The sequence below is a fragment of the Spinacia oleracea genome, chromosome 1, assembly GCF_020520425.1.
Source record: "Spinacia oleracea cultivar Varoflay chromosome 1, BTI_SOV_V1, whole genome shotgun sequence".
In the NCBI taxonomy this organism is placed as follows: domain Eukaryota; kingdom Viridiplantae; phylum Streptophyta; class Magnoliopsida; order Caryophyllales; family Amaranthaceae; genus Spinacia; species Spinacia oleracea.
The window spans coordinates 117,274,954-117,294,899 of NC_079487.1; the positions used below are offsets into that span (position 1 = coordinate 117,274,954).

At 34.1% G+C, this 19,946-nt stretch overlaps 1 protein-coding gene across 1 annotated transcript; it reads left to right on the top strand.

The window, feature by feature from the left end:
• The first annotated feature begins 6,415 nt into the window (after nt 1-6,415).
• On the top strand, nt 6,416-18,242 carry LOC110777890 (uncharacterized). Its single transcript, XM_021982472.2, has 15 exons — nt 6,416-6,786; nt 8,066-8,587; nt 8,815-8,913; nt 9,054-9,106; nt 9,850-9,907; nt 10,610-10,692; nt 11,462-11,539; nt 13,530-13,609; nt 14,233-14,420; nt 14,541-14,615; nt 14,841-14,881; nt 16,213-16,318; nt 17,429-17,511; nt 17,683-17,756; nt 17,920-18,242. The coding sequence occupies exons 1-15, from the start codon at nt 6,637-6,639 to the stop codon at nt 18,027-18,029; spliced, it is 1,800 nt and encodes a 599-aa protein (XP_021838164.2). The 5' UTR covers nt 6,416-6,636; the 3' UTR covers nt 18,030-18,242.
• Nucleotides 18,243-19,946: the final 1,704 nt, after the last annotated feature.

Sequence of the window (19,946 nt, forward strand, 5' to 3'; positions counted from 1 at the left end):
ATAGGGGTTTTTTTTCCTAAAATTTTAATAGGGGTTTTTTAAGAAGCCCTATAATAAAGTGTTAATACGATAGCGCACATAATTTAAGCACTATGATAAGTGCCCGTATGACAGCGTTTTTTTAATAAGCGCTATAAAATATTATTTTTTATACTTTTGATAGCGGAATAGGCAAAAGCGCTATTAAAATAACGCTATTAAATGACATTTTTGTAGTAGTGTGGTAACAGCAGGTAGCATATTCATGGAGTCTAGTTCTTCCCACAAGACACTCAAAGCAGTGTAGTAATCATTGATTGAACTAGCATTTTGTTTGGTATTGTAGATATCTTTGTTTATTCTATATTTTCTAGACCCATGAGTCAAAGCAAACCTAACTTCAAGTTGATTCCAGATTTCTTTAGCAGAGGTAATGTAAAGAATGGATTTTTTTATGGAGGAAGAAACATTATTATGTATCCAAGCAATCACCATATTGTTGCATATATCCCATAGTTCAGATTTTACCTCATCTTCAGTGTCTTGCACTGTTGTACCAGTCACAAACCCCATCTTTCTTTTAGATGACAGGTTGATTTCCATGCTTCTTCTCCATTCTCTATAATCACCAGCTCCTTGTAGTTTATCAATGCGTATGGAACTTGCATTATCAGAAGGATGGAGGAACAAAGGGTTCTGTATGTCAGCAAATGTCAGCTTTGACGACATTACTGATTTGGAGAGAAAGATACAAACTTTCTTAGGAAAGGAGAAAGCTTTGCCAGAGGAGAAAGAAGAAGAGATTCACAGAGGATTCAGAGAGAGAAGAGAAAAGAGAAAGGAAGAAGAACAGAAGAGTGAGGCAGAAGGATTTCAGATTCAAAGATCAAAGCTTTGGATTTTAATGAAGCAACGTTCTATTCCATATACACAGGCTTGGCTCTGATACCATGATAACTTGATTGTCACTGATTGTGATGAACAAAAAGCTCAAAGCTTGTGCATGGAATTCAGAACTTGAATGCAGAAAATAGAGAAGAGAAAGAAATGAAGGCTCAATGATATTGTATTAGGTTGCTTGCCTACAAAACAACTTGCACACACTTATATAGTGCGGCACACCAATACAAAAGAAGAGAGCAAACCCTACTCCCTTGGGACAGCTCATGGCTAGTACCCATACATGTGCAGAAAAGGACAAAAATAAGTCACATGAATTAAAAACTAAGACTGAGCTTAATTACTTAGCTTAATTACTCTAATTACTCCAAGAGAGCTTATCCTTTATTACAATTGGACCCTGTTTAGTTCACCTTATTTCTCCTTATCGGATCTGAACTTATATTTTTTGATCTGATCTGATTTGATTTTTTATAATTTAGATTTATATAACAAAAACTACAATTATTAATATAAATGATTTACATGTAAAATAAATTTTATTCAAATTTATAATAACGTTATAATTACAAATTAGTTATTTGACTTTAGTCATTATTTAACTATTTCATATTTTAGATAGACTTGGACATGGTCTTGATAGATCGGTTCTAATTTGGACATGATCTGGACATACCGGTTTTGATATAGACATAATGGTTTTGACTTGGACATTATTTGGACACACCGTCTGATCTGGACGTATGGGTTCTGATATGGACATGATCTGTACAAATTGGTTCTGAGCTGGACATGAGTTGTAAATATCAGTTCTGATCCGGACATGATCTGCACATATCGGTTCTAATCTGAACATAATGGTTCTGATCTGAACATGATATGCACATATTGATCATACTGGTTCTGATCATACCAGTTCTGATCTGGACATATCAATTCAGATCTGGACATGATCCATACAGATTAGTTCTAATCTGGACATGAGCTGTATAATTCAGTTTTGATCTGGACATGATCTACACATACCGGTTCTGATCAAGACATAATGGTTTTGATCTGAACATGAAAGTTCTAACCTGGACATGATGATTTTGATCAAGACATTATTTGCATATACCGATCATACCAGTTTTGATCTAGACATGATCTATACTAATCAGTTCTGATCTGGACATATTGGTTCTGTTTTGAACATGATATGCACTGATCGGTTCTAATATGGATATGATCTCTATAGATTGGTTCTGATCTAAACATGATCTGTATAGATCTAGACATGATTTGTACATATTTGTTTTGATATGGATATATCGGTTCAGATCTGAACATGATATGTACCGATCAGTTCTGATCTGCACATGTCTGTTCTGATCTAGACATGATCTGTATAGATTGGTTATGACCTGGACATGATTTGATCATATAGCTAGGTTCTAATCTGGACATAGCGATACTCTAGACATGATCTAAGTAGATCAGTTCTGATCTTGGCATGATCTGGACATATTGGTTCTGATCTGTACATGATGTACAGATTGGTTCTGATCTGATCTAATCATACCGGTTTTGATATGGAAAGGTCGTTTCAGATCTAGACAACAACATTTTTATTAGTAAATCAATAATAGTAATAATAACAATGATAATAATAATAATAATAATAATAATAATAATAATAATAATTATAATAAAATAATAATAATAATTATAATAATAATAATGATAATGATAATGATAATGATAATAATAATAATAATAATAATAATAATAATAATAATAATAATAATAATAATAATAATAATAATAATAATAATAAAGGAGAAGTTCTCCAAGACTCAAGATATCAGGGCGCGAGCTAGTACTCATATCTTCACTAGGATTAATTTTGCTATTGCTAAAAGAGTGGGGGCTTAGTATCTCGACTTCCCACTAACTTTTTGTAATGCTTTGAGTTCGTTTCATATATATTCTACGATAACAATAATAATAATAATAATAATAATAATAATAAATAATAATAATAATAATAATCTGATTCGAACTTATTTTTTCTGATCTAATCTGAACTTATTTTTTCTGGTCTTATCTGATTTGATCTGATTGTATATGAAATAAGTAATAAAATCTTGAAATAAAGTGAATTAAACACATCCTTAGTTACAATAAATTTAGAATTTATCCGGCAAAAAGAACACACCTTGAATAAGGATATTTTTATTCCATTGTGTTTATCCTACTCTTATCCCCAACTTATACCAAGCAGGGGATTTTACATATTTTTATTTTTGTCACACTAACTAATTTTTTATCTTCATCCCTCTCAAGTCTTAGCCTTATATTTTATTAGTCATTACACCCCTATCCCTATACAAAGATGGCATTGAGTCAAAAAGCACGATCCTACACGGGGCATGGAAAAGCACATCCAGACACGAGAATAAAGTCGTGGTCTGGGTTCGAGCCACATTTTTTGAGAAAAATGGGACAAGACAACTTTATTGAGTGAAATTAGACTTAGGCACAAAGCATACCTAACCTCAGAAAAAGTACGACAAGGCACAACACGACACAATAAGTTAAGTTGAAATTAGAATTAGGCACCAAAGACACGCCTAACCTCACACGAGGGCATGCAGGCTTGATCAGATACGGCCCTATACGAAACATGTGAGCTTGGCGTAGACCGAGCCTGTTCAGACCCAAGGCACATGGACTCAACATAAAACACAACCCATCATGGACCACAAACACGGGGTTACTTTGTTGATAGGTTGGGAATTTAGGCCGGCCTAGTTACTTTGAAGTAGGAGACTAGCCAGTTAGCCTTTGGTAAGACCGACAGATCGACCCTGGCCCGAAATTCCGGATACAACTTACTATTTTTTTTAGAAATGCACCCTTTCACAACTGTAGCTCCGTTGCATCGCCACCTCCCTCCACACAACTTCAAGGATCAAGAAACTCCTAGCCTTGTTTTAACGGTGGTTTTATGGTGATTCTCCAAATGATTTTAGCTGAATTAAATGGAATTGAATGAAACTAAACTGAGCTAAACTGAAATAAAATTACATCTCCCTTAAAAAAAAAAAAACAGTCCAAACTCCAATGGAATAAGGCCTCACAAATTCTTATTCACAAGTGGTGTACAATAAATATTGTACACCGAAGTAAAAGTTAGCTCAAAATGCTTAAAAATTACACTTATATATGTAAAAGTTATATTTTTCTTTTAATGATAAATTTTTCATTTTAATAAAAAAATATTTCTTCAAAATCACTAATAATGTATAAGATTATTCATTTAACCTTTTAAAATGTTTATTGATCAACTTTTATTTTTATAATAATAAAGTTAATCAAAACAAAATTAAAGTTACAAAGTTAGATAAAAATTATCTTAGTGTACAATAACATTTATTGTACACCAAGTTTGTACAAGACCTTTTGATAAGGCCTTAAAAAGTAACTTATTTTTATATAGGTAGAAAATTGGACATGCAAAATTTGTCTAAACATCTTACTCCGCACACCTTATTCTTTTCGGGTTGTTTTTATGCATTAGGAGTGCCCCTCGTGAAGAGGGTTTTCGAGTGCTTTCCTTTTCTTCTTACCTTGTAAAAAAAAAAAAAAAAAAAAAAAATCTCACACCGTACACCTAAAACTTAACTTTCTTAATTAACAGAGTGAATAGCAAACTTAATTGGACGATGATATAGGTCGCAAGTTGCGACAACAAAATGTTGTCGCAATCTTACGTGTCGGCATTTCATTGGTACAAATAAGCACCATGTAGGCTACACGTCATCAATTTGTTTTTACTATCAATTCAATATTTTTACTATGAAAATATATAAATAAGGCAGTCGATACAAAGAAGGAAACAAATATTTATTATATTCATAGTAAATATATATTTCCTTTTATCTTATAAATTACAAATTAAAAAAATTAAAATTAAATCTAATAATATATTTTTGTGCAATTTAAAAAATACATCAATTTATAATAAAATACGAAGTAATATATTTTATGTAAATACGGAGTAGCAAGGAACTAAAACTACTGACTCTATCAAGAAATATTTCCCTTCGTTTTGTTTTGATAGTCTGTAGTTTTTCGTTTGTTTTGGGTTCCTTTGACTTGTGTTTTCTTTTACTTAGGGGTCTGCCCCTCGATCTTCTTTCACCCAAAAAAATAAATAAATTATTTTATGTAAATAAATATTTATAATTATACATTACTTTAAAATATTGTTTTAATTTTAATGATTAGGTTAGTTTTAATTAGGTTTACACGCAGTTCATCGGCCTACAGGCGCACAGTCATGCGTCATCATCTCATTAGATTAGTAATTTCGGAGAGGAAGAACAACACTTCAAGTGCCGTATAAACCCAATAAACAAATAAAGACGAAATTCTTTTCCTAATTTTTTATTTTCTAATGTACTGTATTTTTTATTTTCTAAGTATAAATTAGTAAATTTATTTTTTTATTTTAATTTCCTATATCATATAAATAATTAAAAGTATTTTTTTTCTAATATCCTATACAAATTAGAATTATTTTTCTGAAATAAAAAATTATATTATTCAATTTGTAAATTAGAATATTAAGATTTTCCTACTTTTTTTATGACATGTATAATAGGTTATATAATCTAAATATTTTAGTTTCCAAATACATTTATGATACATAGACGTGCCATGTCACCACTGTGACACGGCTTAAAGATCGCATGTTGCGACCTTTATCATTTCCGACCTTAATTTTCTTTGTACGAAACCAGATATAATTTGCACGTGGGTGGCATAATGAAAATTGCGGAAAATGAACTAGTCCGTACTGGATTTAACATTCCAACTAGTGTGTGGCCCGGGCGATGCCCCGGTTGCTACATTGAGTAGTTAAAATTTTAGATTTTTCTTGAACTCAATATTTGACCAAAGTACTTGTATTGCGCTGAGTGAAAAACATGTATTAATTTCGTCAACTACACAGACACACTATGTCATTTATCATGCCAATTAAGTAATTTTTCAATTAGATCATCATATAATTTTTATACTTTTTTTTTCTCGTGGAACTAAGTGCGTCAAATTACTTAACACCAATTTTTAGATATATATGCAGCTATACAGGGCACTCCTATAGTTGATGCTTATGAGACTTATGACATAATATGTTTTCTTCATGGTTGTCATAACGCTTTAATTATTATCATTTTTCTAAAATAGTCCATAGAAATTAAAAAGTCACGTAAAAAATTAGTTGTTTAAGACTTCATTTAACATTTATTTATAAATTAATGTAAAGATATAAACCAAAATTGGTAGTTGGTTAAGATGGTAAGGAGAGCTATCATCCACACTTGAGGTCTGGTGTTCGAACCTCATTGTGTTAATTTTTGGTTGTCCATGTCATGGCATGAGACATAACACTTGACAAGTGTATGATGTGGCATAATGAGGGGAGAGTATTACGTGACACATAGACGTTTTTCACAACGCCTTTTAATATATTAGTATAGATGTACCTACAAGTTTTTGCGGATCTTCCAACCGCTATTTCCGAACCTCAAAGTCAGGCATCTGGCATAGATGATTCCGTTCACGGGATATACTTTTCCACTTTTGTTTGTTTGCATTTCATTGATTAATGAAACAGAAAATGATAGGGAGATTGAGTGCAATAGAGAGCATCTGAAAGTGTTTCTTTTTAACTCAATTTTGTAAACGGGTTCTATTGCAGCAGAAAGAATGACAATTATGAGTACATTGTCCAGTTTAATACACCATAATCCACTTAATTCGAAGACACCCACTAGTTTATTCTGTTCTTCAATCAGGAAAAATCATACTTTTTCCATCAAATTCCCATTTTTACACAATACCCATCTCCCTTCTCAGGTAAAATTTCATAATTTTGATTTTAAATTTGGTGCTGTGATTTGGGAAATTCAATGTAATTTTTTTGTTTGAATGAGTTCTTTTATTAGGGTTGTTGTTGTTCTATTGTATCTAGTTTTTACTTAATTGCTTCTAGTGATATATTGCTTTGTGAAATTCATAATGTGGGGAATAAGGGATTGTTTGTTGATGTGGAAAGATGGCTATTATGAGATGTTAAAGTTTTGTGATACTTGTGGCCCTTGTGGGTATTCATGTTCCAAACAAAGTCTTAATCATTTTGGAGTTTGAAATGCATGTATTGTTTGTTGATGTTGAAAGATGGCTATTAAGTTTAGAATTTTTTATTGTAATTTTGAGATGTTGAAGTTTTGTGATATTGATGCTTCATCTTAAATTCAAGGTTACTATTGCCTTGATAATGGCATGAGGTAGAACAGAGTTGAGGGAAGGCATCAAGGAGGATCATGCATGGTGAATTGGTAGATGGGTAGACAAGGCTAGGATCAAATTTGACTGTGTAATATCTTCCTTGGATGTTACTGTGGAATTAGGACTAGGAGGTATTATCATCTAATAAAAAGATTATCTCATGGCTCTAAATTCTTTGGAAAATAGCTTATAATTTAGATTCTTATTGAGTTCTTTGAAAATGAAATTACAAAGAATTGTGGATATCTACCAGAATTGTGGTATGCTGATGGAATAATATCTCACATTACTTGAAGTCATGTATTATAAATTTAATAGATTTTTGTCTCAATTTAACGGAGAAGAATGCCTTAGCTTTATGGGTAGGTGGCGAGAATTTTATGTTAAGGTAGTAGCAAGGACAGAAATAAGCACTCCATCTTAGGTAAGTTGTCTATGTGGAATATTTTGTCTAGGATGTTTGAGATGTTTGACGAGTCTTGCATCTCATTGGAGCTTTTACCCAAAAAAATTTGGACCCAAAAGGAAAGAGGCATGTACAAATAATTGAAATTTATATCAGTTTCTTTTGTGTAAACAACGTTTTTCTAGACTAAGTACTTTCACGAGGATGTCTTTTTATATTTTTACTAACATGCACTAATAAAAAAGAACAGATTTATGGTCTGTCGCTGCCAAAAAAGAAAAAGAAAAAAGAGAATAGATGGGCCTTGTTGATAACACAGATTATTATTGTATTTTTAACAGGGTAGCATGCCTTTTGAAAACATATCTTTTCTTAGGCCATGAACTATACATGTTTTTACGTCTGATTACCTCTGTCATATATGGCTCTTTCCATCCTCAGGTAGGTATTCAGAAAGTGGCAAGGTCACCTGGTTTAACGTTAGAAAACATGAAATGGCCTTCACCTGATGATGAAATCCCTTTCTGGGAAAGTAGGATTACTACATCTGATGTGACTATAGAAGCTCCTCTTAGTGCAGACAACGATTCAAATCTTACGCATATAGTTCATGTTACGGCTGAAATGGCACCCATAGCTAAGGTGGGCGGTCTTGGAGATGTGGTAACTGGACTTGCTCGTGCATGTTTGTCACGTGGTCATACTGTGGATATTATGCTTCCTTTCTATGAATGTCTCCCAAAGCAGCAGATGACTGAATTGAACTTAATCTGCACATTTGATTCTTACCATGATGGAAACTGGGTTCCAACAAATGCATATCGTGCTGTAACTTCAGGTATCCCTGTAATTTTAATTGAGCCAACCAATCGATTCTTCAAAGGCCCGAGAATATATGGAGGTTCATATGATGAGCTTGAAGCATATTTGTTTTTCTGTCGTGCCTGTCTTGAGTACATGCAGGTTTGTCTAATGACCATTTGACTCATTGATTTGCAGATTTTAGTTCTTGAGTAAATTAGTTTGAGTTTGTTGTTAGTTATCTCTCTTGAGGATTCTTATATCATGTACAATCAGTGATAAGCTTCGGATTCAAATGCAGTGTATATACTGCAGGCCATAGTTGGCTAGTTGCCATCTGAATTCTGGAATCATTGTGCTGACCCAGACAAACTGTTTTGTCATGACAGGTGACTGGTACACAGCCAGATATTATTCATGTACATGAATGGCAGACAAGTGCACTATCTTTGCTTTACTGGGATATGTATCACCGCCTTTCACTTAAGGCAAGAACATAGATAATCTATTTTATGTTACTTTTTCTAAAAAACACTATTGACATTGTTACTTAATATTTTGTAATTGGCAAGGGGTTTTCTTTCAGTTGATCTCGTATATGTGTAATTTGTTGTGTTGCATTTTTCAGAAACCAAGAATAGTATTGACCATCCACAACATGGAGCATTATGGAGAGTGCCGGTATGCCATTTTATCCTTATGTAGTTATAGAAGTGAGTGCCGATTGTTTTTTGAGATGTCCCGAGCGTGTAATCACTTTGGCTATTCTTGGACAATTATTTCTTAGCATGTATCCTGTGATCTGTAAATTCTGTTTAGTTAACTCAATGGGATAAAGTTGTTTGACCTAATAGGTCAATGTAACCAAATTTGGATTTGCGCTTCCTTTGAAATCTAGAGCTAATTAATGCATCTCAGTGTGTCAGGGAAGTCATAATCAACCAAAGTGTTACCTTCTGACTGCATATGTGATCTTGCTTGGGAAAATGGCCAAAACTGTGATGTTAATTGTAGGGTGAAGTCCTTAGACTTTTGATACGATGAATGTAATTTGTAATTTTCAAGAATATGCTTATAAATTTACCGCCTGTTTTACAAGCACTGAATGAATTCACATATCTGTCAAATTTCATCTGAAAAACCAAGGCCTTGTTCTGTTCCCCATAAAAAAAACTTTTTTTTTCCCCAGAAAAATAAGTTCAATAATTTGAGAATGTTTAGGCTAGCTTAGATAAGTTCATATAAATGGCTACCAAGTTTATGTTACAACTGTTGATACTTTTAGAATGGTTAGAAGTTCTAAGCCTTAATTTGATAACCCGTGGTTTATGTTGTTAGTGACTAATGCTTACATTTTGTTGCTCGTAGCTTCATCAATATCTTTCTGAGGTTTTACCATGTTTATTTTTTAATCATTTTGGCAGAAAAGAACAATTTGGAAAGTCCGGTCTTGATAGTGATGTTTATGCAACTGCTGACAAGGTGAATTTTATGTTTATAACAGCTTAGATACCTGTTAAAAAGTATATCTTCTGTCATAAGAAGTGGAGGTAAACAAAAATGAGTTTTTTCTTTGTTGACTCATCAATTTTTTATTAATAATAGATGCATATTTAGGCTATGTTTATCACCTATATCAGGAATTCAGGATCTTCTTATCTCATATTAGATCATACTCAATAATAAGGTTAGGTGAGACCATATTACTAAAATCAGATTAGATTAGAAAATATCATATGAGATCAGACCTTGTTTCAAAATATGATTGTAAAATTAATAATAAGAAAATCAATAATATTAACAATAGTAAGATTGTAAAAATTATTAGTAATAATCTCCACTGTTGCTATTTTTTAATTTTAATTTTAAAAATTTATATGTGTTGTTATTAGTTGTAGCATAGCTTTGGTTATTTATAATTAATAACAGTAGCATTAGAAGTTGCAGTCATATTTTATTAGAACTCTCGATGCCATGTGTAAACAACAAGCATATTGCTACTTTGAAAAGGTGACTTCCTGATGGGGGCGACTTTCATTGATTACTTTGCCTCACGATTTATAGAGTACTGGTGACATAATAAAATTTGCATCATGTAGTTCTTTCACTATTTCTGAACTTGTGTGGAACCTCATGTTGTTTTGCTTCTTACAAATTGACACTCTTTCCTGTTTATGACTGCAGGCTGTGGACGACAGAACTATTGGACATAATCCAGAGAGGTTGAGTTTACTCAAAGGGGGTATTGTATACAGCAATGCAGTTGTGTAAGTAGCATATCTTGTGAAAGAAATATTTCCTTAACATTCTTTGTTATATTTCTAATTCTGGAGGTTTAAGAGTAGTAGTTTCTTCAAATTCAGTTATCGTCAGAAAGAAATTTTCATTGTGGCGGACTTGGTGGTTACAATTCTGTATTACCATTTCCGAGTTATAATAAGATATTTTTTCTTAAATAAAGAAAACAATTCATACCTATTGATGAGCTAGCAATTTGAAGCTGTAATGTTTGTTTTTGATATCAGAAGAGTGCTTTTATTATGAGAACTCTTGTTTGTACAAGATCTAAAGTTATAAACTGATAGACTTGCTTTTTATTATAATTATCGCGTCAAGGAGAAACACGAGGCCGGAAGTAATAGCATATTACTTGTTAGGAACTCTACATTATGGCCGCCTTTGCTCCCATCATTAGAATTTAAATCTGCATGGTTTGATGATGATTTTGTTAAATATTGGAATATTGCGGATACTAAGACTCAGATATATAATTGGAGTTCCACTTTTTTTCAAATAGTCAAATGGGCTAAAGTTGATTGGTTCTAGGCATATCTTGACACAAAATGATTTGTAGCTTGTGAGCTTGATGATGGTCTTGTCAACGAGGGATGTGCCAGAATAAAGATTATTGTTGGAAAAGTTTCTATGTATTCGTATTAAAAATTAGTAGCGGAGTAGTTTCCTTGCAAAATTTTCTTAGAGCTATTACCCTAATAAAGTACTTGATTTTTGCTCCCCCCCCCCTTTTGTTTTCAGCACAGTCTCACCATCCTATTTGAAGGAAACACTCAGCTCCGGTTGGCTTTCAAGCATTCTGATCAAATACCGTGACAAGTATGATTTCCGTCTTTCACCTCTCACTTTGACATATTTTTATTATCTATTTGTTGTACAGCTGTTTCATGTGTCTGTCAAGTGCTTGTCCATTGTGTTACCTTTTTACTTCCCGAATCTAACATGGATTAACGCACAATTCCAGAATGAAAAAGGATAATTAATTCTGTTTGTGTGACATATGGGTGTAAATTTTATTTGAATTGAATAGATTTAGATTCAGTTCAAATAGTATGGACTCGGGTTTTGAGATTAAATTAAGCTTGAATTTTCAAGAAACAAATCCGAGTAACGTTACTAAAACCCAATCTAAGTCATTTTAGCCAGGTTTAAACCTAATTAAATCCAATCGATGTCTATCTTCACTGAAGTATTATTTTTTCTTTGAACCAAGCTCATTTTTAGCCTTATAAAAAACACATGTTTATATTCCATGTTGAAAGAAAAAACCCACATGTGTATATTTGAAGTTGAGAAGCTCATGGCATGGATAATGTGGCATAAATATCGTCCTCATGTGTTGAAGCTGCTAAAGTTGAACTCCTTTTCAAATTAGCTCCTTTTTCATTGAGTATGTGAACTTACGTTGCTGCTGGATGGACTATTTCCTCAGATTCAGTGCTTAAAGAACCGTATTAATAAACTCGAATTGTTATGTGATACGAAATATTCAGGGCTAACTACACCCATCTATAAATGCAACCACATCTCTTTGTTTTTGCAAAATGGTTTTTTATGCTTTATTATAAGGTTGCTGTTTTGGGGCATTGTCCAGAATTCGGTGTGTTCTTCTTCTGTTTAGGCACAACCGCACAACATATCTGATTTGTTGGCCTTTTATTGATTGGGGATTTTGGTTCCCAGGGTCATCAACTCATTATTTATCGAGCGGCTTACAATTTTAACTTTCACTCCCATTAACCTACATACCCATAACCATGAGTTTTTTAGGCTTTCACCAGATTAATACTCTGTAATATGGAATCCAACCCTTTGTGTTAGATGAAAAAAATATGAAGCTCCACATTAAGATAGTCAGGTCCAACAGTTGATAGAAATCCGTATTTCTTACCTAATATCCAGCATAACGCTGATCAATGTGGACATTTTCTATTATGTTTGCTGCTTAAGGTTTAAGTAACAGTCGTTAGGGTGATCGTAACACATCATATATTTGTCGAGGATTATTTGTTTGGATTAATATGATCAATTAATTTCTTCAGCTTTTTCCTTTTGTTTGGGTAAAAGTCATAAAGAAAAAAAGACTTAAAAGACTACAGATTGAGGCAATTTTTTTTTATTGTAAAGTCTTGTTAATCAGTGTGGTTGTATTAATATTCCTGCTTTTGCTGATCAAACATTTTTGTAACTTCTTGCAAATGGTTGAACTCTTTGAAGCCTAAAAGAATTCCTGTTAATTTGGAATCTCACTGTTATCTGAATCTACTTGGTAACAATCTTCTCGTTGATGTGTGCTTTAAAATGTGAAAGTACACTCTCTAGGTGAACTGATAAGCAATTAATATGTTGCATTTTATTAAACTTGATGATGAATTTACAAATATTTGAAATATTCGAGTATGCTTTTGACTCCCCATTTTCTTATTAAATTATACTCCATTTGAACAACTAAAACTATGAACTGAAGAAACCCAAGTAACAAGAAGAATACCTAATTTGAAGACATGATGCAGAATTTTAATGGTATTGTGATTTATGAATTTCATGCACAATATCTCCAACTGGAAATAACAATATTCTAAGTATGTAGTATATATTTAATTTTAAACCCAACCCCTGGAATTTGATCAACATCACCTGTTAAGAAGTCAAATCTTCTATCTGTAAATGATCACATAGTTCATCGTTTCATGGTTCATTCTTCTGGTAATTAGTTAATAATTATTCATTATTACCTTTTAGAATGCTCATCAGCATATCCATAATTATCGATGTCGGCTTGAATCTCAATATTCTCATCCTCCTGCAGGTACAATGGTGTTTTAAATGGCATTGATACTGCCTTGTGGAACCCCGCCACTGATCCTTTCCTGCCGTCCAAGTTCGATGGTAAGTAGTAAAAACGGTCTTGATAGAATTTTCTCTTTTTTTCTATTCTTCTCTCTCCAGGGGGGTCGGTGAAGTTATTGCACAATCCTGGACTACTGCTCCCTTTCCCTCACAATTAGGTGGTTACCAGTTTTTGTTGAGTGGTGATTACTAATCATTGTGAGGAGAGGGTCAATTGTCCCAAGGGGATGATTAAGAACAACTTATCAAAGAGACTGTACAGGAAAACGAATCTGGTCCTTGAATTCTTCTTGTCGACTTTGGTTGAAGCAGACTCGTATTTCATTTGTTAAATTCAGTTAAAAAAAATTCCATTCTGTAAAAAGAAGAAACAGTTTAGAGACCTTATTATTATTTAAATAATGACACTTGTCATTTATTGACCTTTTTATATGTTTGAACTACTAAGTGGGCAGGGTGGTTTATACAGTATGAAAACTTGTATATACATTACTATCTTCATTTTCTTTCTGTATATGCCAAAATATGGAGAAATATGCCCCCTTTTCTTTGTTGATCTCGTTTTACTCTGCTGACCTCACTGATTTGCATGGTAAAATGAATTGGAGGCCTTTTCTCCTTATACTCTTCTTTTCTGGTGATTTATTTAATTTATTTGGCAGTGCAAAGTCTTGATGGAAAGACCATATGCAAAGAGTACGTCCAAAGAGGACTTGGGTTGCCCACAAAAGATGTTGGAGCTAGTACCCATGTCAAAGACAAGAAACCATTGGTTGTGTGCATCACACGATTAGTTGCTCAGAAAGGTCTTCATTTGATCCGCCATGCAATTAAACGTGTTGAAGAACTAGTAAGTCTTACTACCTCTCTTCAATTACAACTGTCCCTTAAACTCTTGGCTACCTCATAAAGTCATAAGTCATCTTTACGATATGAAATTTGACTGTAGTCTTCTTTTATTATCTTATAGGGTGGGCAGATGGTTGTATTGGGAAGAGCCTCAAATGGTCAAGTACAAAAGGAATTTGAAGGCCTTGCAACTTTGGTAATGACCACAATCACTTGAAAGTCATACTCGGGATACTATAGAAACTGAAAGTCATTGTGAAGTTCCAGAAAGTAAGACAAGCTTACTGCATAATCTATCAGTGGGACCAAGCTTACTTTCTGTGCACTTCCTGACTTCCCTTTTAAAGAATTTGTAGCTATGAAGTTGTAGTATGGAGTGCTTAGTATAAGGAGCTAACTAGTGTTATGTTTTCCGTTGCAGCATAACCAAGGTCCGAGCATTCGGATACTTTTGATTTACAGGTAATCTTACAGAGATGGTGAAATTTAATTGCGTTCTTGTTCGTAAGCAGAGAGGAGGGAAAAGGGCATTTAGATTCTGGGGGTCAATTATTCAAGGCAAGGACTAGATCAATAAAGATATTCTTTACAGTATAAATGGTGTGAACAGAGCCTCAAGAGTTGATGCATTTAGAAAATACCATTATAAAACTAAACAGAACATTGAAAATTCCACCAAAAGTGGTGATCAGGGCTAGCTATCCTCAATGGTGTGGAATGTTGGTCAATAGATTGAGTTCAAGCTCAGAGATGAGGATGATTTGTTGGATGTTCAATAATGTCTGGAGTGATAAGATTAAAATGAAGTAATAGGAAATAAGATGGGGTAACTTCTATCAACAGAAAGATAAGATCAAGAAATTCAGATCTAAATCACTGTTTAGTTGGGGGTAAGGCTACATACAGAAGGTTTTCTTGATCCTACCTCAGCGGTCGTTAATTGTTGTCGTGCTGGTATGGTCTAGTTACTGGTTTGTCCTATCTTTGCGCCGATGATTGGATTGCACCTTGTTTGTAGTCTTTGTACTATGTTTGAAAGCCTCCCAGTTCTTGGAAATTTGTCCCTCAGAAGATATCTGTTTGAGAAGTTAAGATACGATATGTATGAGCTGATATGTCATGTATCGATCGATATTTAAACCATAATTGTCCATTGATTCATTAGATATATTGGAGCCAATTATTATTTAAGGTAATTATGAAATTGATGAAGGATTACACCATGTCAAGATTAGGTTTCTCAAATGGAGGATTACACCTCTACGATGGGAGTTATACAGGGTTCTTGTTGTCATCTTCATAGACTAAGAAAATGGATCAAAGCTGATTGTTGTTTGAAAAATATTCAAAAAGCCAGGCCTCTGTAAAATATCTAAGGCTGTCCACCGATTATTATTGTATAATGATTTGTGATGATAAGGCTATATATATGCCCCATATCCTTATTCAACTGACATATTTGTTTTACCTTCATGTTTCTGTTCTGATGTGTTCCTTTCTTTTGGTGAGAGTGGCCTGTTGTATGCCAAAGAAGAAAGTCACCTGTCCTGTCGCAAAGCCTTTTTCTTACCCAAGGTGTAACAATTACATTTTCCATATATTGTTGTTGAATAAGAACTCTGCTCTCCTTTTCATGGAAGGGGGGACTGTCTTGTGAGAATTGTTCATGGCATCTTACTATCATAATTTGGGTCTGGTTATTTATGCAGCTGCAAATGATAATTCTTCATAAATTGTGCCTGTTGATACAACATTTAGTAGCTCACATATTTTTGGTTTGTCTTTTTTTGCAGTGAGGAGTTGTCACATATGCTCTACGCTGCTGCAGACATGGTCTTAGTTCCTTCCATTTACGAGCCTTGTGGCCTTGCTCAGATGATCGGTATGCGCTACGGAGCGGTAAGTTCCTATGCATATAAGTGTCTCTTTATATTGTCTGTTGATTGATATGTTTACAACTATTGATTTCCATACCTTGGCTTGCATGGGTCTAATGCTGAGTTGAGTTTTGAATTTCATTTGCTCCTAGACAGTTACTACGAAGCTGTAGCATCAGTCTCAACCTGGCATTCTATTTTTTCTCTATTATCCTAAAAATGGAGGGAAATCACTCTTTCTTTTCTTTTGTTCACCTCCGATTCAGGGGTGCAGGGCTCCTCAGTCGGAGATATTTTATTATGATACGAGTGATTATTTCCAGCTTTCTAAATTGGGTTTCTCTTGCATGATGCATGAAAGAAAGGAAATATGGCAAAATTGGAATAAAATATCAGAATTTTTTTGTGAATTGACTAAGGGAAAGAGCTATTGTGATGCTTGTTATTTGTTAATAATATCTCTAGGACTTGCGCGGGAAATATTTGTCCCTTCTAAGGCTCCCAATATTTCGTTTTAAATCTATACATACTTTTCATCGCTCGAGAAATTTTGGCTTCGAAGGAAAATGCCAAAGCTAGGGGGTCTCACCAACTTCTCGGTTGTTTACATCCTGAGTAAAGGGTGTGGATTTGCCTTCTACTGGCCTTTCTTGTTTTTTCCTTAACTAGTATTGCAATTGATCCAAACTAGTTGCTTTGCTTCTCACAAAATGTAAGAAGTCTGATGAGCCCCTAAAAGGGTTAAAATCATTCTTGACTGATGGTTTGTGTGGTGGCATAGTTGTGAATCATACGTGTGCATAGTGGTTATAAGATAGATGGAGAATATAGTGGATTTCATCTTCAAACAAATCTTTGAGTTCATTTTGGTTTTGGAGGGTATGAAATTGCTTCTTGGATGTTGTGCCTTTGGGTATATTTTCGGTGTTGTTAAAAGTAAGGATGATAGAGTCTTTGTAGGAAGCCTACCCGTTATGTTCTCTTATGGGAGGGCTCTCAGACTGGTATATGCTGATGTCGACCTGTACTTTTGTGTGATTATAATTTGTTGAACTTCTAGTCCTATAAACTACACTGACACTAGGTCTTAATAATCAAAACTCTTGGTCTTGCCCTTGGATAAAAATTCCAGGTTCCCATTGTGAGGAGGACGGGTGGTCTTGCAGATACAGTTTTTGATATGGACGATCAATCTAACCATGAGATTTCTAATGGGTAATATACATACTCATCTATCTTTAACAGTTTAATGATGTTGAACGTATCGTCTTTGGTTTGCTTTAATGTTTAAGTATTGTTCTAATTTAATGATGTTTGTTTTCTTTAACAAAAGCATAGGCTTCAATGACAATATGGCTATTAACCTTTTTTTTCCCCTCCCCCAAGGTTTGTGTTTGAAGGGATCGATGAAAAATCATTGAGTTCGGCTATGGATCGTGCATTGGCATTTTATTCAGACAGTAAGCTCATCACCTTTCTCACTTCTTGCATTTTCTTTTGGTTTAAGGACTCGGGTTTTATTTTCCTTTTCCTTTATGTCTGTCAAGTACTCGAGTTTACTTTGATCAGAGACTCGCCCTCATATTCATGCATGTTGCCTCTACTTGTTATGTTGTTGTGCAGAGCCAGATGAATGGCAAAAACTTGTACTGAAGATTATGCAAATTGATAATAGTTGGAATAACGCAGCTGCAAAATACGTATCTATCTACAACTCAGTGAGGGCGCATTGACGATATCAGTGACAGCTTTGCCTGAGTTTTCAGCCTTTTTTCCAGAAATAAACGACGATGATCGCTCTAGCCGGAGCGGGTGTTCCGACTTCAAAGAAGCTACTTTCTTCAACTAGTGTAGAACTGGAAATTAGATATGTGAATTCTTTGGAATTTGTTAGATGTAATATAATGAAAGTTGCCATGTTTTTTGTAGTAAAATATTTCTTCTTGTCCCTTCTCTCACAATCCACCTACAACAAGCCCATAACACTTGGGGCTTGCAAACCTTTGTTAACCTAATGTAAGGCAAATGACCTTCAGGTCGCCAAATATAGGGCCGTCTGAAAAATAATCCGATCCGGTTTTTAATTTGAAAATATTGACATGACCCAAATAATCCATGGGTCTCTTTTATTAGAAAAAAGAATATTTTAATTCTTTCTCATTTTTTATATGCAAACCTAAACAAAAGGATTTGCAATTATGGCATGATAATCTTAAAGCAATGGGATCTGTTAAGGAGAGGGATAAGATGAAAAATAGGGAATGGGAAGTCCGCCAACTTCTGGCTTGACAATTGGGTAGATCAAGACGACCTCCTTACCTTTATAGCAAAAAACCAAAAGGTGTATAGTCAGTAGATGGATAATTGATGGTTTCAGATTTTATTCTCCCTTCGAAACAATGAGACCTTTCAAGGTTAGCTCATTTGCTCTCGTTAGATGTTGTCCTCAAAATTAAGGCCTACCTATTCCAATTCACGACGTGGAGTATCTACTAGTATGGGGTCTAATCCCTGGAGCTTTTACTGTCAAGTCAGCTACTTGGTTCACCCATAATCTCCCAACAAATCAGCCTAAATGATCTTATGCATAGATCTGAAAATTAGATATATCACCTAAGATAAGAATCTTTTTATGGAATTTTTCCACAATAGCATCCCTATCAGAGATACCCTCTTTCGTTGACATATCTTTCCCCTTGACGTTTGCACACGTTGTGGCACCTACAGAACTATCTTTTTATTCATTGCCAATTTCAAAAATCTCTATGGAAACTTGCACCACTTATCAAGTGGTTAGACTTTTCCCCGTAACTCCCTGAAATAACTGACATCCTATTATCGCTTAGAAAATGTCCGACCAAACTAATTTATTTTTTTAATTTATTTTAAAAAAAATCCGGTCCTTATGTGAAGAACATAATGATAATAGAGAGTTTTTGAAAGCTTCATCGACTTTTCCATAGTGGCAATTAGACTGCAAGTTGATATCCATCAACTTCACGGAATCACGGTGTCCATTTCTCCATCAACACTCCCACCAACACTCCGAAGCCTCAATCATTCACCATCCTTGATCGTTGGTTTCCACCATCCTTGATCGTTGGTTTCCTCCACTCTGGAGCTTCAAACTCAATTTCGGAGTTTCAAGCAAATCCTCTTCGGCAGCAGTTGACATCATCATTCGAGACCTACAAGGTGGATGTATTTCAACTTGTACTTTCAACCTAGGCTCCACCCAAGCTTTTATGGCGGACGCACTGACCCTTCACAAAGGTATTCAAGAAGTTCTCAAGTTTATATAAAGCACCTTAAATATCATCACATCATTAATGGCATCAAGATCCCTCTTCAAGCCTTAGAACATTGGGAAATCAAACATGTCTACCTAGAAGTTAACAAGACATTGGATTGGATAATGAATGTAGGACATCTAGTGTATAATAATATGTATACGGATCCTCTCAATAGTCCATATTTGACTTCAAAACAATTACTTCGTAGTTTCACTCGTGTTGAGGGTCCCAAATTTTATCTTTCTTACCTTCTAAAAAAATTATGAGTTCCCTATACACAATTGAGTTTTTCTTTATACTAAAGTTAACCATTTATTCTGTTTGGAATTGGGAGGAACTTAAGTAGGTTTAGAGTGA